Below are 20,080 nucleotides of genomic sequence, written 5' to 3' on the forward strand. Positions count from 1 at the left end.
CTCCAAACCAAACGTCAGTCGCCACCCCACCAGCGACAGCGCATCCTCATTCTTCAACCCCAACCAAACCAGTCTCCGAAGCGCAAATTGCCCATCATGGGAGGCGGCGATCTCAACTTGAAAAAGTCCTTCCATCCCGGACTGCGACGCAACCAGGCAGCGGTCTACGACGAGGAACAAAAGGCCCTCGCCGAGCGCAAGCGCACCCAACAGCGCATCAATGAGATCAAGGAGGAGCGCGCCAAGGAGGAGCTCCAGCAGCAGCTGGAGGCAGCCGGCGGAAAGAAGCGCGTTGATCGCGTCGACTGGATGTACCAAGGCCCTACCGATGGCCAGACAGGCACCACCGAAGAAACCGAGGCGTACTTGCTGGGCAAGCGACGAATCGACAACCTCATCAAGGGGAATGAGCACAAGAAACTGGAGAAGCAGGCCGGGGAGGAGAGTTTTATGGCCTTGCAAAACGCCAACAGCGCCCGCGACACGGCCGCCAAGGTCCGCGATGACCCCTTGCTGGCCATCAAGCGACAGGAACAGGCCGCATACGAAGCCATGATGAACGACCCGATCAGGCGCCGCCAACTCCTCGCTTCGATGGGTGTCGAGGACGAGAAGAAAAAAGACAAGTCGAAGCGGAAGGAGGAAAGACATCGACGGAGGCATCACCGCCACCACAGTCCCGATTCCGACGAGAGACGCCACAAGCGCAGACGGTCGCATTCACGATCACGAAGCCCCCGAAGACGCGATGGATCACAGGACGAGGACCGCTACAGGCGACGAGACGAGGACGAGGCACGCCGGTCTCGACGAAGACGAGACAGGTCCAACGATGGGGGAGAACGCCAACACCGTCGACGGGATAATGAGAGAGACCATTGGGAACGCCAAGATTCACATCGGCGCCGAGATGACGACCGACGACGGGATGATAGTCGGCGACAACAAGACTCAGAATCTGGAGATGAGCGGTCTCGGCGGCGCTCTGAACCCTACAACCGTTCTGAACCCTCACGCAATGGCTACAACGGCGATTCGAGGAGAGACACACGGAAGAGTTACGGCGGTGACGCTCGGGATCGGGGACCGAAGCCCAACGGCGGCGCTCGATCCGAGGAGAACGATCAAGCCAAGGAGGAAGAGCGACAACGCAAGCTAGCGGCGATGCAATCCGCAGCGTCGGAGCTGGATGACGACCGAGTGAAGCGGCTGGCGGCGTTGGAAGAGCGGGAGCGGGCACTACGAGAGGCGGACGACAAGGGGCGAGAGCGCGGAGGAGATCGGGGCTTCGTGAATGGACTGCATCGCCAGGCGGCCGGCAAGATGGATCTGGCGGAGCGAATGGGCCGGGGGCGACAGGGCTTCCGGATGGATGACGATTAGTGGTTTACGGCGGATCTTGATGGTACGGATATGGGTCTGCTCTAGTATGGATATGAGTATGGGCAGTTACAAGATAGAACGATGGGCGCAATGGAGCCAGTCATGTAATATAGGCGTACACGCAATCGAATTCCAAGACCATTTGGGGGCAGAAGCTATTGGTGATAGTTCTCACGCCAATTCATCTCGATAAGATAATAAGCAATCTGTGATAATCACAGTGTGTATGTGACGCTTGCATGACGAATTCGTTCACGGCTGACCTAGACCAGCTGATTCATGTTGCTTCGATGCACTCTCATTCAGAATGCTCCTATGATGAAAGCAGACTAGACCAAGCCACCTCAATTCCCCCCTCGGACACTATTGTCCCAGTCCCGAGGAAATTTAAAATAGGCAACGGTTTCAGTCCTCACAATTCCCTTTCGCTTTGGCGGCGAGGATCCATCGAGGCGCCCCATATCAATGCACACCCATCGTAGTCCAGCTAGGCGGCTATAGAGTAAGCCGGTTCCCATAGTTTCCAAGCCTCCATGTTCCTGGGTCCATGCTTACCTCGTTCACTGCAGTCCCATAAATATGGCCGACATTAATTGGTTGCTTGAAGTTGACTGGCTATGAAGCAATCCCGTGATTTTCTTTATCCCGTCTTTGAGTACTACAATGGGATTCTAAACGGTAAACACGATTTTTCAAACGTCTCACCGGCAACTAACTTCCAGAAGTCTGTTGAGAAATTATATTCACCGCTCAACATGTCATCGTTATCACCACCTCCAACACCCCCTGCCGAAGTGCCAAACACAGTCGCAAATGACCGATTCAAGCCGTCCGTGTTCGCTTGCGAGTGGGCCGAGGCATATCGGCCTGGTGGATTTCATCCCGTCAAGTTTGGCGACATTCTTGCAGGCGGAAAGTATCCGTCATACGAAAACTCGGCAATGGTTCGTTTTCTACTGTATGGCTCGGAGTGAGCGAGTACGTTATGATCCTTTCTCAATTTGCATGCTTGAGCGTTTCCATTTCTTGAGTTGACAAGCTGACCAGGTCTAGTGGTGTAAGCGTACCCAAATATGTTGCCATCAAAGTCATGACAGCGAACCAGTCCCTTTCTGCTGCGTCAACTGAGCTTCAGGTTGCATCGGTCTTGTCTACGCGAGACGAAAATGCACCCCCAGCAAAGCATGTTCTCCTTCCCCTAGATCACTTCGATGAGGAGGGGCCCAACGGCGCGCATAAGTGCTTTGTGTATGAGCCTATGGGGATAACCGTGTCGTCAGGGGTACACGAACTCCCACAGTACCGAGATATTGTGCGGAAAATGCATGACAAAAGGAGATATCCGAAATGGATGGTCAAGATTATCTTGAAGCACACCCTCATCGGACTTTCATCCCTGCATGGGCGCAACTTGGTCCACGGTGATTTACAGCCTGGCAATCTACTGTTTGCTATCCATGGTTTGAACGAAGCCGATGAAGCAGAGTTGGTGCAGACTGTTGGGGATACGACAGACGACATTGAGCGGTTGGATGGCAAGGTCGACAGGTGGTCGCCTCCATATCTTGCCTTGGGTCAGTCACTTCACAAGTACGCCGATTTCAGTGAAAACTTGGAAATCAAGATTTCGGACCTTGGAGCTGGTAAGCCATACGCTCTGTTCTTCTGTTGAAAGTGTACTGAATCATGCAATTACAGCCTTCTTCCAAGACCAACCTCCGACGAAGATAGTAACGCCATTCTCTCTTCGGGCCCCCGAAATAATCCTCAAGCAGAAGGTCGACGAGAAAATAGACATGTGGAGCTTTGGATGTCTTGTCTATGAGCTGATCACAAATACCCAATTGTTCCCAGTCGCGCCATATGACGAAGGCCAAGAGACGGAAGAAGACGACGATCACCTCCTGGCCTTAAATGGCATCCTCGGAGATCTTTCCAGCAACATAATGGCTATTTGGCCACGGTCAGATTCCTGGTTCGGACCCAATAGAGAGCGCCTCAACCCAAGAGCAGAGTTGCTAGCCGACGATGACCTCTTCAATCCCGAACTTCATATCGATGATTCCTTGGAGACTCTTTTTGGTCAAAACAAGCCTGATGATGTCGATGAAGCCGAGTCTGCGGTTATCATCGCTTTGATCCGTCGCATTTTGAACTACGACCCGGCACTGAGACCTACTGCTGAGGAGCTGTTAGAAGATCCTTGGTTTCATAGTGAGTAGGCGTGACAATTAGTGAAAGGAACATTGAGGGGGGTTCGCTAGCAGAACTGAGATGACTCTGCTCATTTTGGCGCATTTCACCCTGGAGGGTTGGAACGTATCCTAAGTACAAGGTAATCAAGGGTACAACGCGGTATGTCAAGATTTAAGAATCGCAAAAACAGTACAGTTGTGAATGGAACTCGACTGCGAATTACATGGTAGCGAAAGTGGAAGATGATGGCATCTGTCGAAAGGGAGCGGATTCTGTTATGCTGCAAAAAGAATAACGTTTGTAGGTTCATATTCTACTTGAGTGCATCACACGGATCTACATCCTTGGGTCCGTTCAACTTTGTTTAGACAAGTAGATGAATTCCACCACACTACACTGGCCAATCCTAGATTACATCCTGGAACAGAAGATACAGTAGCCTGTCAATAAAGTTATTGCAGACTAACCTTTGCCTTGAGCTTCAACCCTTCTGACTTCAACCCTGCTGTCCACAGCCAGCGACCTTGCTGTCCGTTAGCAACGACCTTGAGACACGAACCTTAATCCAGAGCATTATATAAGAGGGACCGACAAGCCGCTAACTTGCAATCCTGCAGCATACCTTCTCATCCTGCAAAATATCTTCCAACAGTTATCAAATCCATCACACTTCCGCAATAACTATTCCAATCATCTGCAACGTCTTCCTGAAGAACTATGGGGCTTCTCTTGGCGCTCTTCTGGAAGGCTTTATTGATGATTGGAGTAGTCATTGTGGTAGTTTGATGGATTTGATAATTGTTGGAAGGTATTTTGCAGGATTAGAAGTTCCTCTATGTATAGTCCCAATACTCTGTATGGTCAATTCAGCTTGCACAAAGGTGCCATTTACATTCGGTGCGAAATCATCTGCTCAAGTTCCCAGTGACCCATTTGTCCTGTTTTCTTCTTGGGAGCGCGTGTAATGCAAATCCATGAGCCTATCTCGGCAGATTTTGTGCGAGTCACCTCAGGCTTTGAGGTGTGTACTGTGTGACCCCTCGCTAGAACCATTTATAAGGGTCGGGCTCCTGTAACTATGGTTGTGTTAGCGCCCTCATAGCTACTGAAACCACAGCCGCTACCGGGTAAGGATTCGGGCCTGTCATCACATAGTGACCAATACCAACTTTCCAGGTAATCTCAACTAATTGGCTGGAAGATTGATCAGCTACAATCCGGGACGTTGCGCCGAATGTTGCGTTGCGAAGCCGTCTGTGGCGGTGGCGGTGGCGGTGTTTGGCGCTGCGCCTGGGAGAAAACGCGGTAGATTCGCCCCTGAGAACCTCGCTTCCGAGGCCACCTCCCGGGACTCCCAGCCGCTAGCTACAGCAGTAACTTTGTAGGGAAGTTCGAAGAACAGCGCTAGTTTTTGGTCGGAGGGCGGCTGAAGGTAAATTTCGCCATGGACAAAGCTCTCTGCAGACTTTACAGGTCGGACACTTGATTAGGCCGGATAATATGCTCGTGCTGCTGCAGTGAGATTGGATCCAATCTGAGATCAACGAAGGAGGGTTGATTTGGTGTTATATTGGCAGTGACAGCTTTAGCAGGACAGATAGGCCATTGTCTAGATTGGCAGGGCCTAGGCATGATATCTTGGTGAGGTCATTAACGAATATTCCCACTTGTCAGGAGAAATCCGACGTGGAAAGCTCTCTTCTCATAGGCTCTTGGGTACCACTTTCGGCCCAGACTGGAGCCGAGCCAGGCCAAGTCATGGCCAGAGTTTAACGAGCCAGAGGGGGGTCATCGATAACTCTCTCAGGCCCCCCACGCTAACTTTATACGGAGGGCCAAGGGCCTAGGGGGTCTCTATGCATGTTCTATGTAGAGGCCGAGTGGAGAATTGACTTTCATTGTTTGTCGCTCACCTGCTGATTGAACTGTGTCGTGCGTACTTTTCGCTGTGCGATGGAGTCATGTACTTGTCCACGGTATGCACGTCTGTCGCACATCTAGCGGGTGCCCTGGTTCCGGTGGCTTTTGGCGGGTTCAGGCCACCGCCCACCCGCGCGAGCCCTGAACTCTGAACCGCCACATGTCCAAGCCTGTTCCTATCGCTGTCTTTGTGGATGGGAATCAATTTAATATGTACATGACGCAGACGAGTGCCAAATCAGACACTGGAATTGAGAGCCCGGGTCTCAGATTGCACTTGCAGAAGGCCTGCCAGACGCAATATCTGCTCCCTTGGTAGCCGTTAATTACTCGCAGGCTTCCGCTCCGGAGGCGTCGACACCAATTTGAGACAGACGGAGGCGACCTTGAGCCCTGTAGGTGGCCCGCTGAAGACAGGGCGAAAGACACTGCAGAACTGGTAGAGGAGGGGCTCAGGCCGCTGGAGAGGCACTAATTAGAGCGGGGGGTGCTCCATCCCAGCGGAGGGTTTAGTTATCACAGCGTCTTCCCCCGAAAAACTCCACGACGCGCTGCTGGAGTCGCCCCCTGTCCAATCCAGTCCGGCGCAGCCCAATCAATGGCTCGAACCATCATTCCTGCGGTCGAGCACAGGAAAGTACAGCGCTAGACTTACAGTAGCTTCACCATGATGGGGAGGTAAAGCAGGTACAGCTGTACAATACATTCATACATGGGCTTAATGGAATCCATTCAATCCCTGTTCCTTGTTGCTCTTTTCACTGCCTGCAGTCTGTCTGTCTGTATTGTTCCTCTGCCGCTGCGCTGCCCTGACCTGACGGCCACTCTGACTTCATCTCGGCCCCCCTGCCCACCCTCCAGCGGCTCATTTCCTGCCCCATCCGAATCCCTCCCCCCTCTCGCAGTGCTAGGTGATTATTCGCCTGGTGTCGCTTTTCTGCCCTTGCTCGTGACCTCAGATCGACGCTTGGGACTGGCTGCTGCTTGCCATTCAATAATTGGGACGGAGTACTAGTCGATCCGTGATCCCTTCTCTTCCCCTTCCAACCCACCACCCCCGGTCTACTGGTCTACCTACAATACCAACCTAAGGTACCTACCGAGTGCAACCCCCCAAACAAGGCTAGGTACCGTTCCTCCACCCGCCCTGTGCCTCACACCACCACCCGACCTCCGCCTCGCGACGCTGCGTCCGAAAACGCTCTCCTTCATCATCTTCGCCTCCGTTTGTTCCATCGAGTCGCATGCGGTTGCGATTGCGGCTCCCACCACCACGAATCCGAGTCCCGAGTGCCCAGTCCGCATCCGTCCATCGCCGTGCGCGCGCCACCTTCGTCCACCACCAACCCTTTACTACCACCTTTTACTACCTTTGCAGCACCGCACCGTCAGGGTTCTAAGGGAGGACAAATCTCCGGTTTCCCAATAACACCGACGAAATTCCACCGTCGCTTGATCACGCTGTCCTCGATCCTACACCTCCAACTCCGGCTCCAACTCCGATCTCGACCTCAACCTCATCCTCGACGACTCCCCCCACAACCCGACACGATGCCTGCTCTCTGCGGAGGTTCCAAGACGGTTCAGCGCAAGCTGGTCCTGCTGTGCGTGCGCCTTTTCACCTAGCTTTCGCGACCGTTCCGCCGCGATCCATCCTAGAACCAAGACCAGGCCGCTGACTTGACTGCTTAACAGGGGCGACGGTGCTTGCGGAAAGACGTCGTTGCTAAATGTCTTTACGAGAGGGTATGTCGCGCTCCCGTGCTGCTTGCTCCTGGCCAAGACCCCGACTGATCCATTGCGCCAGCTACTTCCCGACCGTCTACGAACCCACCGTCTTTGAGAACTACGTTCACGGTACGACTCCTCCAACGTCCCTCCTGGACTCCCGCCTGCATCGAGACTAACGATTCCCCCAGACATCTTCGTCGACAGCGTCCACATCGAGCTGTCTCTCTGGGACACGGCCGGCCAGGAAGAGTTCGACCGGTTAAGATCCCTCTCATACGGTAAATGCCCCCTGTTCCCGTCACCCCCTCACCGTCACCTCGACCCCCGCGCGCCCACATGCTAACCGGGGTCCTCTATCGCAGATGACACCGACCTCATCATGCTCTGCTACTCGGTCGACAGCAAGGACTCGTTGGAAAACGTCGAGTCCAAGTGGGTGGGCGAAATTACCGACAACTGCCCGGGCGTCAAGCTCGTCCTAGTCGCCCTCAAGTGCGATCTTCGCGAACAAGGCGAGGGCGAGGAGGACGACGCCGAGGCCGGCGACCAGCAGCGCGAGAAACGGCCCACCATCACCTACGACCAGGGCCTCGAGGTCGCCCGGCGCATAGGCGCGCTGCGGTACCTCGAGTGCTCCGCCATGAAGAACCGCGGCGTCAACGAGGCCTTCACCGAGGCCGCGCGAGTCGCCCTGAGCGTCCGGAAGGACCGCGAGGATAGCAAATGCACCGTCATGTAAGAGCTGGACAAGCCTCAGCTCAGCCACGCGCCTCGTCACCACCAAACCCTGGAGACGAGCCACGAGTCGAACCCGTCGAAAGTTGTTATCGAAAGCGAGCCAGTACCCATCCCTCTACGACGTGTCCCTGGGACACCTGGCATGGCGGCCCATTTCTCGACCGCCTCCCTACACTACCCTCTACGCAGGCGTTTCGGCTGAATTGTTTTCGAATTCTCATCCCCCCTCCCCGACCCCGTCGGGCTTCAATTGTACATAGCGAGTGCGGCATATATGCACATAGGGATTGGTGTTGCATGTGGGCTTTATTATTATCGTTGTCGTTCTCGGTGCTTGGACGGCATTTGTCGCATCCTGGAGATACGTAGCGGAGGTGGAGGCGGAGGGCCAAGGAGAGAGGCCCTCCCTCATCTACCGCCCTTGACAGATTTATTTTTGCTATGTGGTTTTTTTGGTCATTTTTCTTCTTCATTCTCGGCATGTATCCCCCCTAGTAAGCGAAGTTCAATGTGAATTCGAATTTATTCTCTCCACGCAGCGTCTGCGTGGAAGTTGGAAGGGAGGGTGTCAGTGTGGCTTTGCGGGTAAGCAGAAGTGGTGAGGTGGCCAACCGACGCGCACGCAGCATGCATACGAGGGCACATATACGAAGAGCCACGGCGTGATGCTACGTTGGGACACTCCATCTTGCAGGTTTGCGGCACGACTTGCACCGCCCCCGTGGGCCATTGAGATCGGGCGCATCGATGCTATGCGAGGTGCCCCATTTCGAGGTGCCCCATCTCGAGAGGGGTGCGTCTTGTTCCAGCTTTGTTCTGGCATCTCGCAGCTGTTGTAGCCGAGGTCACCAGGCACCTTGAGAATGGTGTGTGACACGGCTTCCAGAAGGGAGCGTCGGAGATTGATGCCCGTGGCGCTTCGATGGAATTGAATACGACGGTGTTATGCGCGAAAAAGGTCCGGCTCATGTTGTGTGACGTGAGTATTTGGTCTTTTTGCGGTGTTAGTAATGGGACATTATCCAAGGTACACTGTCCGAGTCCAGGGCACATTGTCCAACGCACAAGATGCGACGCTGGCTACCTTATCTCCTACGTATGCGACATTCCCGAGTGAACACCACCAGCGTCATAGCCAGCTTCAGGATTGATGTGACGATGTACGACGCTCATCACTTTCCTTGAACGAACAGTCCCTGGCACGCAGCGCGTCATTACAAGGCCGTGATTGGTGGGCTCCCAGTTTCCCTGGATCGTCGTTGGCTAGACCCTCGAGACACCCTTGAGGATTAGTCTACCCTACACCACTTCTTGACGTCACTGCGATAATCCGGCAGGAAACATGGCTTCAATGCGTGCAAGCAGGTTTGATGCTCGACAAGCCAGGTCATAAACGACTATTCTGGGCATCATGGTGTCCTCGGTGAAACGTAAAAGGCGATGAACAACCCAGTTGCGAGGAACGGGTGTCATTATTCTATTTTCATCAAACGTTAACTTCACGTACTCCCTGGTTACTTGTGGCGTCACTACAAAACTACAACTAACAGCAAACACACTTAACATGCCCTTCTTCGGCAGTCGACGGGAGCCTTCGCCCGAGCCGGTCGTTGAGCCGGAGCCAGCCTACGAAGCACCCCGAAAACAAGGCAGCTTCTTCCACCGTCGTGAACCGTCTCTCGAGCCAATCCAATCGCCCGTCTACGACGAGCCCAAGAAGAACGGCTTCTTCTCCCGGCGTGAACCTTCGCGGGAAACGGTCCCGGAGCCCGTCCATGAGGAAACACCAAAGAAACACGGCCTCTTCCAACGCCGCGATCCCTCGCCTAGCCCCACAACAAGCACCCGCTCGACCGGCCGCCGCACATCGCTGAGCTCCGTGTCGACGTACCACACGGCCGGCCACAACGAAGGCGGCCTGGGGCTCTTCCGGCGGGGCACGGATGCGAGCTCGTCGACGCAGCGCCGGGGGATGCTGCGGCGGAGCTTCGGCAACGGCAACGGCAACATGCACCACGAGGACGACCCCAGCGTGCTCGACGCCCGCCAGCGCGTGCAGAACGCCGAGGCCATGGAGCGCGAGGCCGACCGCGCGCTGGAGGAGGCCCGCGCCAGCGTGCGCGACGCCCGCGAGCAGGTCAAGCGGCTCGAGGTCGAGGCGCGCGAGGAGGCGCGCCGGGCCAAGATTAAGCAGCACCAGGCGCGCGAGGTGTCGAAGCTGGGCAAGGCGCTGGGACGTGAGTATATTTCCATGGCACGGATCACGAGAATGATGCTGACAATTGTCCGATTCCAGGACATGGGCCGTAAGAAAAAGAGCCGAGATGGAAACGGGTTTCTTGAGAATTTCCCGATGTGGCGCTGGACGAGGGTGAGATTGGTCTGATCTCAGTTGAGCTTCTCAGTTGAGTTGTGTAATTTGGACCGGGGGAGTGAGTCACTTCTTCTTTATGGAATTTAGTCTTTCTGGCTACTATTTATTTATGCTTATGAACACGTCCAAAGAAGCTGGTACTTCTTGAGAATAGAAACAAAAAAGAATACACAAAGATCAAAGATGCAATTACACAGGACCCTTGCAGCGAACCAGAATAGAACCCACGACGCGCATTCACCGGCACCGCGAGGCCGAACTCCTAGGTTTAGCAACGGCGGATAGGCAAATCCGGCGTTGAAGACGCGCCCCGTGGTTTCCGATAGTCCGAGCCTGGTCCATGGGAGCCCGGTGTGGAAATGCCATACTACGTAAAATGAGATTCTCGCCGCCTGTGGTTGGATCGTCTGCGCGGGCGAAATTGGATGGGTGCAGAAACCTGGTTGCGACGGCACTATTTTTGGCAGGATGGCTCTCCGACTCCTGGGAAATGCTACCGCTGGGCCACTCCACATCCACCGGGCCGCTTCACCGCGCACATGCGTGTAGATTTCGGTGAGATTCGAAAGCCCGGATGTCGCTTGCTGGCGTGGTTGCCGTTGGAGCCGGCAGCCGAGGGAACATGACGGTATTGTCGTCATTGGAGATGATATCCCGACGATGCTTTGTTCCCAGCGGCCCTGCGACACATTGCGCATATCTGTCTCGGATATGCGTGGGCCGGGCTGCTCCTATGTGCAATTTCCAAATCTGAGATCTGCGGTGCTATGTGCAAACCCGTCGACATCAAACAGGCGGCGAACGGCCCCCTGAACCAGCTGATAACGACCCATCCATTGCCAATGCCGCCATTGACGACTGCCCAGCGACATCTCCACCGCCCCCGGGGGATTGACCATGGACCCAAGAGCCAAAGGGGGTTGAGAACCCGGCCAATCTGTCGTCGCTCGGTGGAGTTTAGCACAAGTACGGTTTATTCTGGTCGACTCTTCAAAGGGATTTGCCCCCTTGCGAGAAAGCCGAGCGCTCTTGGCTCCGGCCGCGTCTCCAGTTTAAGCCGCCAGTCACCGCGCTGCGTTTCACGTCCCCAGACGTAAAAGGCCCGGGATGACTTTATGCTAACTCAGTCGAGCTGGGATATATCGCAACCCGCAACCCAGGCTTCCCAAGCCCAAGGGGGGGAACAGACGCGCGGCTGGTGGTTTCCACGACGGGGTCCTTGCCCCGTTGAGCTTGCATGGCCTAGCTTGGGGCCTTGCTTGGCTGGTGGAGTTGTATCTGGCGTCTGGCGGGTTCGCTGCGGGTTCCGTTGAAATTGGCAAATTGCAGTCCAGCGCAAAGTGTTCCAAAGTTGGGGATGGCCTCCTGACTATTCGCTTGGTGTGGCCTGGGCAGAGGGAACTCCTTGTTTCTTTAATTCTCTTGGCCTTGTCCACTTTTTTGCACTTGTACCGGCTTGTCTGTCCCTCCTTTGATTTGGGCAGCGGATCGAGGAATTCTCTCTTTATTATCCTCGTCGTCTGTTTCAGTCGTCTGCAGTCCCGCTCGGTCACTCATTTTTCATCGTCGTCGTCGGTTCATTTACTGCGTCGACGCTTCGTTGCCGACTCGATTCACTCGTCGTCGGTCATTCACCATTCCTTGATTGAATTCCGCGACAGACACTCCTTTTCCCCCATCGAGCCACACGAATTTCCTGCGTAAGACCGTCCGACGCCGTAACCGCATCGGCCCCAAACCACCACGGCCATGATCTCGCGATATCTCGCCACGGCGGCGGCCCTCGTGGGCCTCGCCGTCGCGCAGACGACCAGCGACTGCAACCCCCTCAACGAGACCGACTGTAAACCCAACCCGGCCTTCGGCACCAACCACTACTGGCACTTCAACGAGACGCCTTCGATTGACCTGTGGGAGACGCACGTCGGCTACGTACCCTACGACGAGGACAAGGGCGCCACCTTCACCGTCACCAACCAGGGCGACTCGCCCACCATCCGCACCACCTTCTACTTCTTCTTCGGCCGCACCGAGCTGCACCTCAAGGCGGCCGGCGGCGTCGGCATCGTCAGCTCCATGATGTGGCTGAGCGACGACCTGGACGAGGTGGACTGGGAGCTGCTGGGCTACAACGACACGCACGCCACGACAAACTACTTCGGCAAGGGCCGCGAGGACTTCTCCGTCGCCGAGTCGCACTACATGAAGGACGGCATGCAGAGCGACTACCACAACTACACGACCGTCTGGACCTCGTCCAAGCTGGAGTGGTTCATCGACGGCTCCCTGGTCCGCACCCTGAAGCCCGACGACGCCAACAGCACGCAGAACTACCCGCAGACCCCCATGCGCCTGAGTATCGGCATCTGGGCCGGCGGTGATCCCTCGCTCCCGGATGGTACCCGAGAGTGGGCCGGCGGCACCACCGACTACACCAAGGGCCCGTTCAACATGTACGTCAAGAGCGTCACCGTCGAAGACTACAGCTCCGGCAAGGAGTACTCCTACGGCGACCAGAGCGGCACCTGGAAGAGCATTGAAATCACTGCGTAAGTCATTCCAATCCATACCCTCACTTACATACTTACACCAGAACAGCGGCAACTCGACGGCCTACGAGGCTCTCCACACAGAACCTAAAAAGTCCACTGCTGAGAAGTGGCAGTCGCTGCCCACCGCGACCAAGACGGCCGTGTACGCAGGCGGTGCGGGTGCCCTGGCCGCCGGTGTCGCTGGCCTCGCCTTCTTCTTCCTCAAGCAGCGCCGTGCGGGCAACGCAGAGGCCCAGGCGGCTACCGAGAAGGCCGAGTCGGAGCGCCATGAGCTGATGGGGTTCAAGAACGGCGAGGACTCTGCGAACCAGGGACACGAGTACAGCTCCGGCGGATGGAGTAGGTTGTAATATTGGAAGATGAGCTGAGCGTGTGGCAAGGAGGAATACACTGGCTCTCAGGTCGAAAGGCACCGTCTAAAACCGTGCTGACAATTCAATCTCGGCGCTGGACATGTCCCGGAAGAAAGGCCCGTCCTGAAGGATCCGTTTCGTGGTCCCGTCAGGGTCAATGCCGGCGGACCTCAAGTCGCCACACAACACACGACCTGAAACTGGAGACAAGTTACAGCTTGAGGAGAGTCTGAGGGGGATGAGGTTTTCTATTTGTGTGGTGTGGTCACCCCGGTGTCCATTTTGTGGCTAGGAAGCCCACCAGTCAAATTTGCATGGTCTTCACCATTTTCCCATTGTCATCATCTGCGGCGGTCGTTTAGCACCCGTCGGAAATATAGTATTGGAGCGTTCTGGAAGGCTCGGCGTTGTTTTGCATACCGGCGTATAGAGGGAATTAGAATTTGGTTCTTACACTGCGCGTGATGCTTCCGGTTTGTGAAACTGTGATGGTGAACGTATAGGCAGTTGTTTTATGTTTGGCACTTCCCGCTGAGTCATGGTTGGTGATGTACATGACTGCTGTTAAGGTATGTTGTGACGGTTGTGCTCCTTGACGGAAACAAGGACGCGTCAGGGTTGGAATGGTTGGTGGTACAGTCCTCACGGCTCGATTGTTCGCTCAATCATGACAACAGTATTGAAATCAAGCCGCCCCATAGCACTTTAAGAACATGGTGAGCAATTAGTGCATTTCCTAGAGCATCCATGTGGTCAATAATATCCCTACAAGGGTCCCTAGGGTAATGGTTCTCCGGTATAAGACAGCCTCAGGGCGAAGTAAGCCGAAGTGAAGAGGGAAGTTTGCGGGAACTTGATCTCATTGGGGACATCTGGGCAACTACTCTGGCCACCAAAGGGGGTCTGATTGGTGCCAGTAATGGCCATTATGGTAATAAACATGAATGTCTGTAAGGTATTGATTGGTCTTTGAAACGTGGTCTTGGCCGCTGTTTATAGACCTGCCGTCCTAATGCCACGATTCCATCGCCTCATTTCTGTGTCGCCTAGTCTCCAGCCTGGAACAACACACAAGTCCCTCCCTATTCGTCGCTAAATATGTTCCTGCGGGAAGTTTCGCCACATCACAGTTCTTTCTGGATCTGGGCTACCAGGTCTACGAACGACTTGTCACTAGGTTTGAAGAATGCACACCACGCAGGTTCAGAAATGGCTAGGAGCTTCAAGATATCAGGGCGCTTCGGGGACCTGACTACTAGAAATATCGCGTTCTTGATCTGGTACTTGAATCACCACGTTTTAGTAGATGCTAGGCCGCCTCCGGGCAGCTATTGTGGTGGCCATGACACTGATGCAGGTATCGAGCTCTCAGCTATTGTCACACGCCGATGGTTCACTCTGAGCGAAGACTAGTTTACCACTTAAGGAAACCCCATCCAGGTATTACTCCAATTCTGCAAGGTCATGGCGTGCTGAAAATAAAGGTGTTAAGGCCTGAATAAGAGCGCTTCTTCAGGCAAAATGGACTCCAACGTCCTGGTTGGGCTGGCGCAGCATCTGCAATTGTCTTGGTCTAGGGTAGGTCGCACCTCGATGGACTTTACCTTCGATGAAACAACCAGCATATCTACTCTCCAGCGCGATATGATCGTCGACAACCGAGAAGTGTAATCTATGAAACGAATACTGCTATACTATATGTTTGTAGATCTAGGTAGACCCCACATTAACTCCCAATAGTTAGAAATTCCAACTGCATCTTGAAGCCGGAGGGCCGTTCGAACCCGTCAAATTGAAGGAAATTACCATCTCCGAATGGTATTTTACGATTAAGAATGTAAAGAATAAGAGACGAACAAGTGTCGTCGGACTAGATGGGAGGCTGGAGATGCTGGAGAAGTTTCAGTCGACAGGAATGCCGTTACTTGTGGCACTAAAGCCGTACCACGTGCCCGGCTGACCGACATAGGGGCTGCACCAGCTCAACGTTTGACCGCAGGCTTCACTTAGCCTGACCTAGCTGGGTTAAGGGTCGTGAAATGGGTTTGATATGGAAAAGGTGGCTGTGGTGGTGTTGATCAGCGCGGAGGCGGAAGCAAAACAAGGACAAGACGTGAGGATGCATGTCGTAGAACAGAGCGTACAGGATAATCCTGGCACCTTGGCGATCGGTGCCGTCTTTTAGAGCTTGGTAACGACGTATTTGGGTTGCGCAGCGTACAGGCTTGGCGGTCTCATACCCTTCCACACGTCTGGCTTGGCGACGTGGGGAGGTTAGGGATGCTCGCGAGACGAGCCGTGGTGATGGTATTCAATGCTAAGCAACCGGCCGCTTGGTAATTGTATGAAGATGGACGAATTGAGGAAATGCGATGTGACGGAGCCGGCCGAGGATATTGATAGATACTCGTGTCATGTTGGACTTTGAGCAGACATGGGAAAACAGACGTCGCACACTTACATGTGCGGATTGCTATACGTAAGATACTGGAGTCGCCTGGGATTTGTTTCACCTATAATTTGTGTGACAGGAGCTCATCTCGAACGACTGTAATGGAAAACCTGGAACGCGCGGAAAGATGGTTTGAGTTGAAGCATGTCACGACTACGCTGAATCCAAGTACGACGTGAGAGGAGCGATGTTTTGGCCACATGTGGGGGAGCAAGCCAAAGGGGTCTACCGTATCGACTCGATAAATTGCCTTTGTTTTATGGAATAAAGCTAAGCTATGTAAGGCTTAGATTTTCTAAATCATTTATTATTATTAGGTATACGAAATCCCGAAGGCAATATGTGGGGGAAGGATTCAGGGCCAATTCACTGAGTCGATACGGTGGTCTACCACGGACTTTTCTCAAATGAACCTTTTCGTTAAGGTTAAACTTTTCATTAATAACAGTCTTATTTTAAAATGCCGAAGCTAGACCAGGCACGCGCCTAGTTTGTGAGAGCACGAGAAGTCGGTGCCTATTTCGAGACTGGCTACGATCCATTCCCGGGGATCTGATGGAACACTCCAGCAGTCGTGCCAGATTCCAAATCGGCCTAGACAGTGCTGGGGAATATTTATTCGTGACTTTAGTCCCTATGGTATGGGCAGTTTCCCTACGTGGACTCGCTGGTATACTTTCAGGCCCGTGGCTGATGCAAAGCCTATCTCGAAGTCGTAAAACAATTTTTCCAAGCCGGTTTACCAGACACTACACGAACCAGGGTCCGACAATGGCCGGCAGAATCAGTGCAGCATCGGTGCACCAGGGTAACGCACTGCAGTGATTGCGGCCACGGTGTCACGAGACCTTGCCCATAGTGGAAATCGAGGCATAGAGGTGAAACAGGCTGACAAGCCAATAGATTGCTGCTACCAGGCTATCAGCGAACATGATGCTTGCTGTTGGCCCCTCCATTGCCCTGGGTCAGCATTTGCAAAGCTCATCTCCATGCGGAGACTCGTCGACCGGGCGAGACTCATCCCAAGAGCGGTCCGGCCGACGTCTCGAACGTTGCTAGAGTACAGAGGCACTCCATAATATTTCCCTTCCGAGCCTTCAATGGCCTCACTATAATGGCTTACTGTCTGGCTCCCACTTATGGGCTGATGATCGGCTCGTCAAGCTCCCAGCAGTCTACCGGCCGCGAACGCCAATACCCAGTCCAACGACGGTGCGCGCATCCACAGAGGCAGGCGAACGTATCTACACTTCACTCCGTAACCCAAGCCGGTAGGAGCTCACGCTCCCACTTGCGGCCATGGACACGCCTGGACGCTAGTGACACAGTACTGACATCCCGCACGTGTAGGTGGAGAGGCGAGCGGCGAGAAGTGCGTATAAGTCAGTCCAACAGGTGCCACAGACGCGACAGCAAGGACTCGCGCAGCACCAAGCATGGGACGATTGCGTGTCCGGGGATCCAAGATAAGCTCCGCCCAGCATGCTGTACTCGGTATTACACTCCCAGCCCGCATCTGCGCAATATAAACCTCTCGCTTGCTACTTAACCTTTGTGCTTCGCTCCCCGTGTCTCTCATCTCTTCACCCCAACACCCACTTCCCCTCTCCCCTTCTTTGGATTCTTTCATCATTGTTAATTAATCCAATTGGGAATTCACTGTTCACCTGAGTTCCTGAAGTCACCATGACGCTCTCTCAATACGACTACATCTTTGCCATTGGCACCATGTTTGCCATGCTGGATGCCTACAACAACGGTGCTAGTAAGTACCTCATCCCATGCTACACAAACCCATCTGCATCCCCTTATCCCCTCAATACTGACCACCCTCCACAGACGATGTTGCCAACGCCTGGGCCACCAGTGTCTCTTCCCGATCCATCAGCTATCGACAGGCCATGATCTTTGGTACCATCTTCGAGATGCTCGGTGCCATCACCGTCGGTGCCCGAACCGCCGATACTATCAAGAACGGCATCATCCCCAACGAGGCCTTCCAGGGCAATGCCGGCGTCCAGATGCTCGCCTTCACCTGCGCTCTCGCTGCCGCTTCGTCCTGGGTCATGTGGTGCACTAAGCACTCCGCCCACGTCTCGTCCACCTACTCTCTCATCTCTGCCGTCGCTGGTGTCGGTGTTGCTACCGTCGGTGCCTCGCAGGTCCAGTGGGGATGGAATGGTGGCAAAGGTCTAGGCGCCATCTTTGCTGGTCTCGGCATGGCTCCAGCTATCTCTGCTTGTTTCGGTGCTACTATCTTTATGCTCATCAAGGTTGTCGTCCATATGCGCAAAAACCCCGTCCCCTGGGCTGTCTGGACCTCGCCCTTTTTCTTCCTAATCGCCGGGACTATTTGCACCCTTTCCATCGTCTACAAGGGTTCCCCTAACCTGGGCCTCAACAAGAAGCCCTCGTGGTATGTCGCTTCTGTCACTATGGGCACTGGCATTGGTGTCGCTACCCTCGCCGCTCTTTTCTTCGTCCCTTTCGTCTACGCTAGAATTCTCAAGAAGGATTATACTGTAAAGTGGTATATGTTCCTTATGGGTCCTCTCCTGTTCACTCGCACCCCTCCTGCCGACGCGATCCATGCTCAAGTCCCCGATTACGCCGTTGTTCAGCACCACGATGACGATGACGAGCCCCCCAACTCTCCCGATTCCATCACCACGGATTCCATCACCGAGGCTGGTGATGCCAGTAAGAATGTCGACACCAGCGAGAAGAGCCTCGTCGCTGCCGAGACCAACCAGGCTTCTTATAAGGACCTCATGAAAAAGGGCCAAGAAAAGTTCCATGCTTCTCTCCGCAAGAAGGCCGGTCCCCTCGGCTGGGCCATGCGCACTCTGTACAACAACCCCATGGGCCCTGGCCAGATGTACGAGTTGAGCAACATCCGAATTCTCCTTATCCGTATCCCCGCTATGATTACCTGCGGCCTTCTCTACGGCCTCCACTACGATATTCATGCTGCTCAGAGCGGTATCTCTGGTACTCCCGAGGGTGAGCGTATGGCCCGTGTCTATGCCCACGCTAAGAAGTATCCTAATGAGGTCGAGCACACCTACTCTTTCGTTCAGGTCCTGACTGCTTGCACTGCTTCCTTTGCACATGGTGCCAATGATATCGGAAACTCTGTCGGCCCTTGGGCCGTTATCTATGGCGCCTGGTCTACTGGGGATGCCGCTGAGGCCAAAGCCGTAGTCCCCGTCTGGCAATTGGCTGTCCTCTCTGCCACTATCTCGCTGGGTCTTATTACTTACGGGTACAACATCATGAAGGGTAAGAAAAACCTAATATAACATATTGTGGACAAGCTTACTAACGAACCCAATAGTCATGGGAAATAAGATCACCTACCATTCTCCCAGCCGAGGCTGCTCTATGGAGATGGGTGCTGCCGTTACCGTTCTCCTCTTCTCTCAGTTCTCTCTTCCCGTATCGACCTCCATGTGCATTACCGGTGCCACCGTCGGTGTCGGGTTGTGCAACGGCACCTTGAAGGCTGTCAACTTCCAGCGAGTCGGTCTCTTGGTCTTGGCCTGGATCATGACTATCCCCATTGCTGGAACTCTGGGTGGTGTCACCATGGGTCTCTTCCTCAATGCTCCTCACTTTGCTTGAGAAGCACGCTTAATTCAGTCCTAAAGAAACCCACATTTGATACCATCGCACTGGAATTCTAGATTTATTTATTCGTACATGTAATGAGGTTGGGCGGCATAGACTGGGCTGAACGCTGGCGATTCTGAGAAAATTATTTTAGTTTTATACCTGGCATCGAGCCGTAAATTCGGTCAAGTTCTACATGGTTTGATTGCATTTCATTGCACCAATGTGAAATGTTTCGTACGTTGCTTGGATAAAAAATGTCTTGTTGTGAATGCGATCTTTCGCCTAGGATATTGATTGCCGGTCTGAAACCGAGCCTCCTACGGCAATGGGTGGGCTGAGGAGTCCTTTAGCCCAGTCCCGATTTGTTTTCGAGCTCCTCTGGCACTGACTGAGGGTCGTCTCACCCATGGGCCATGGCCAGCAATGATGGCTAACAAAATGCATTAGAAACATACCATTTTTGAACAATGTCTATCACGAGCCCTACACTCCCACACATATTTTTGATCATGTCTGTTGCGAAGATCAGTGACAATGACGTGGGGCACGCACTTCAATTTATACCCTCTGCATCGCAGCAGCTCCAACGCACACGTTGGATCAATGCATCGCACTGCCACCATTACCGTCGTGCAGATTTGAGTAATTAATCTAACCGTGTTCAACTGTCCGGAGCGTAAAAATATTTCCATGCTGCGCCACAACTAACCAGTCTCATCAGGAAGGCTTAAAGGCGAAGTCAAGACGCCGCAAGCGCTTACATGCC

The 20,080-nt window shown here is 54.0% G+C and overlaps 6 protein-coding genes across 6 annotated transcripts; all 6 read left to right on the forward strand.

Annotated features, from left to right (window-relative positions):
- The first annotated feature begins 15 nt into the window (after positions 1-15).
- Positions 16-1,598, forward strand: BGZ61DRAFT_447462 (Pre-mRNA splicing factor-domain-containing protein). The gene has a single exon (XM_046245350.1). It carries the CDS (start codon positions 97-99, stop codon positions 1,381-1,383), a length of 1,287 nt encoding a protein of 428 aa, XP_046106644.1. The 5' UTR covers positions 16-96; the 3' UTR covers positions 1,384-1,598.
- Positions 1,599-2,138: 540 nt separating this feature from the next.
- Positions 2,139-3,605, forward strand: BGZ61DRAFT_492271 (serine/threonine-protein kinase SRPK3; the record flags this gene model as incomplete). The annotated part of the gene is made up of 3 exons (XM_046250534.1): positions 2,139-2,299; positions 2,437-3,026; positions 3,082-3,605. The coding sequence occupies 3 exons, from the start codon at positions 2,139-2,141 to the stop codon at positions 3,603-3,605; spliced, it is 1,275 nt and encodes a 424-aa protein (XP_046106645.1).
- A 3,445-nt stretch (positions 3,606-7,050) lies between these two features.
- Positions 7,051-7,969, forward strand: BGZ61DRAFT_347324 (small GTPase superfamily; the record flags this gene model as incomplete). Its single annotated transcript, XM_046239957.1, has 5 exons — positions 7,051-7,103; positions 7,195-7,245; positions 7,307-7,356; positions 7,419-7,508; positions 7,593-7,969. 5 exons carry the CDS (start codon positions 7,051-7,053, stop codon positions 7,967-7,969), a joined length of 621 nt encoding a protein of 206 aa, XP_046106646.1.
- Positions 7,970-9,077: 1,108 nt separating this feature from the next.
- On the forward strand, positions 9,078-10,772 carry BGZ61DRAFT_586532 (uncharacterized protein). The gene is made up of 2 exons (XM_046256452.1): positions 9,078-10,205; positions 10,265-10,772. Exons 1-2 carry the CDS (start codon positions 9,533-9,535, stop codon positions 10,276-10,278), a joined length of 687 nt encoding a protein of 228 aa, XP_046106647.1. The 5' UTR covers positions 9,078-9,532; the 3' UTR covers positions 10,279-10,772.
- A 1,319-nt stretch (positions 10,773-12,091) lies between these two features.
- BGZ61DRAFT_530317 (concanavalin A-like lectin/glucanase domain-containing protein) lies at positions 12,092-13,244 on the forward strand (the record flags this gene model as incomplete). Its single annotated transcript, XM_046253545.1, has 2 exons — positions 12,092-12,891; positions 12,941-13,244. 2 exons carry the CDS (start codon positions 12,092-12,094, stop codon positions 13,242-13,244), a joined length of 1,104 nt encoding a protein of 367 aa, XP_046106648.1.
- Positions 13,245-17,385: 4,141 nt separating this feature from the next.
- Positions 17,386-19,323, forward strand: BGZ61DRAFT_530318 (phosphate transporter; the record flags this gene model as incomplete). Its single annotated transcript, XM_046253546.1, has 3 exons — positions 17,386-17,464; positions 17,539-18,981; positions 19,037-19,323. 3 exons carry the CDS (start codon positions 17,386-17,388, stop codon positions 19,321-19,323), a joined length of 1,809 nt encoding a protein of 602 aa, XP_046106649.1.
- Positions 19,324-20,080: the final 757 nt, after the last annotated feature.

Source organism: Ilyonectria robusta, assembly GCF_021365365.1.
Source record: "Ilyonectria robusta strain PMI_751 chromosome Unknown BGZ61scaffold_6, whole genome shotgun sequence".
In the NCBI taxonomy this organism is placed as follows: Eukaryota; Fungi; Ascomycota; class Sordariomycetes; order Hypocreales; family Nectriaceae; genus Ilyonectria; species Ilyonectria robusta.

Excerpts from the sequence above, each read along its gene's own strand:
- BGZ61DRAFT_586532 (XM_046256452.1), top strand. The coding sequence starts at position 9,533 with ATGCCCTTCTTCGGCAGTCGACGGGAGCCTTCGCCCGAGCCGGTCGTT.
- BGZ61DRAFT_447462 (XM_046245350.1), top strand. The coding sequence starts at position 97 with ATGGGAGGCGGCGATCTCAACTTGAAAAAGTCCTTCCATCCCGGACTG.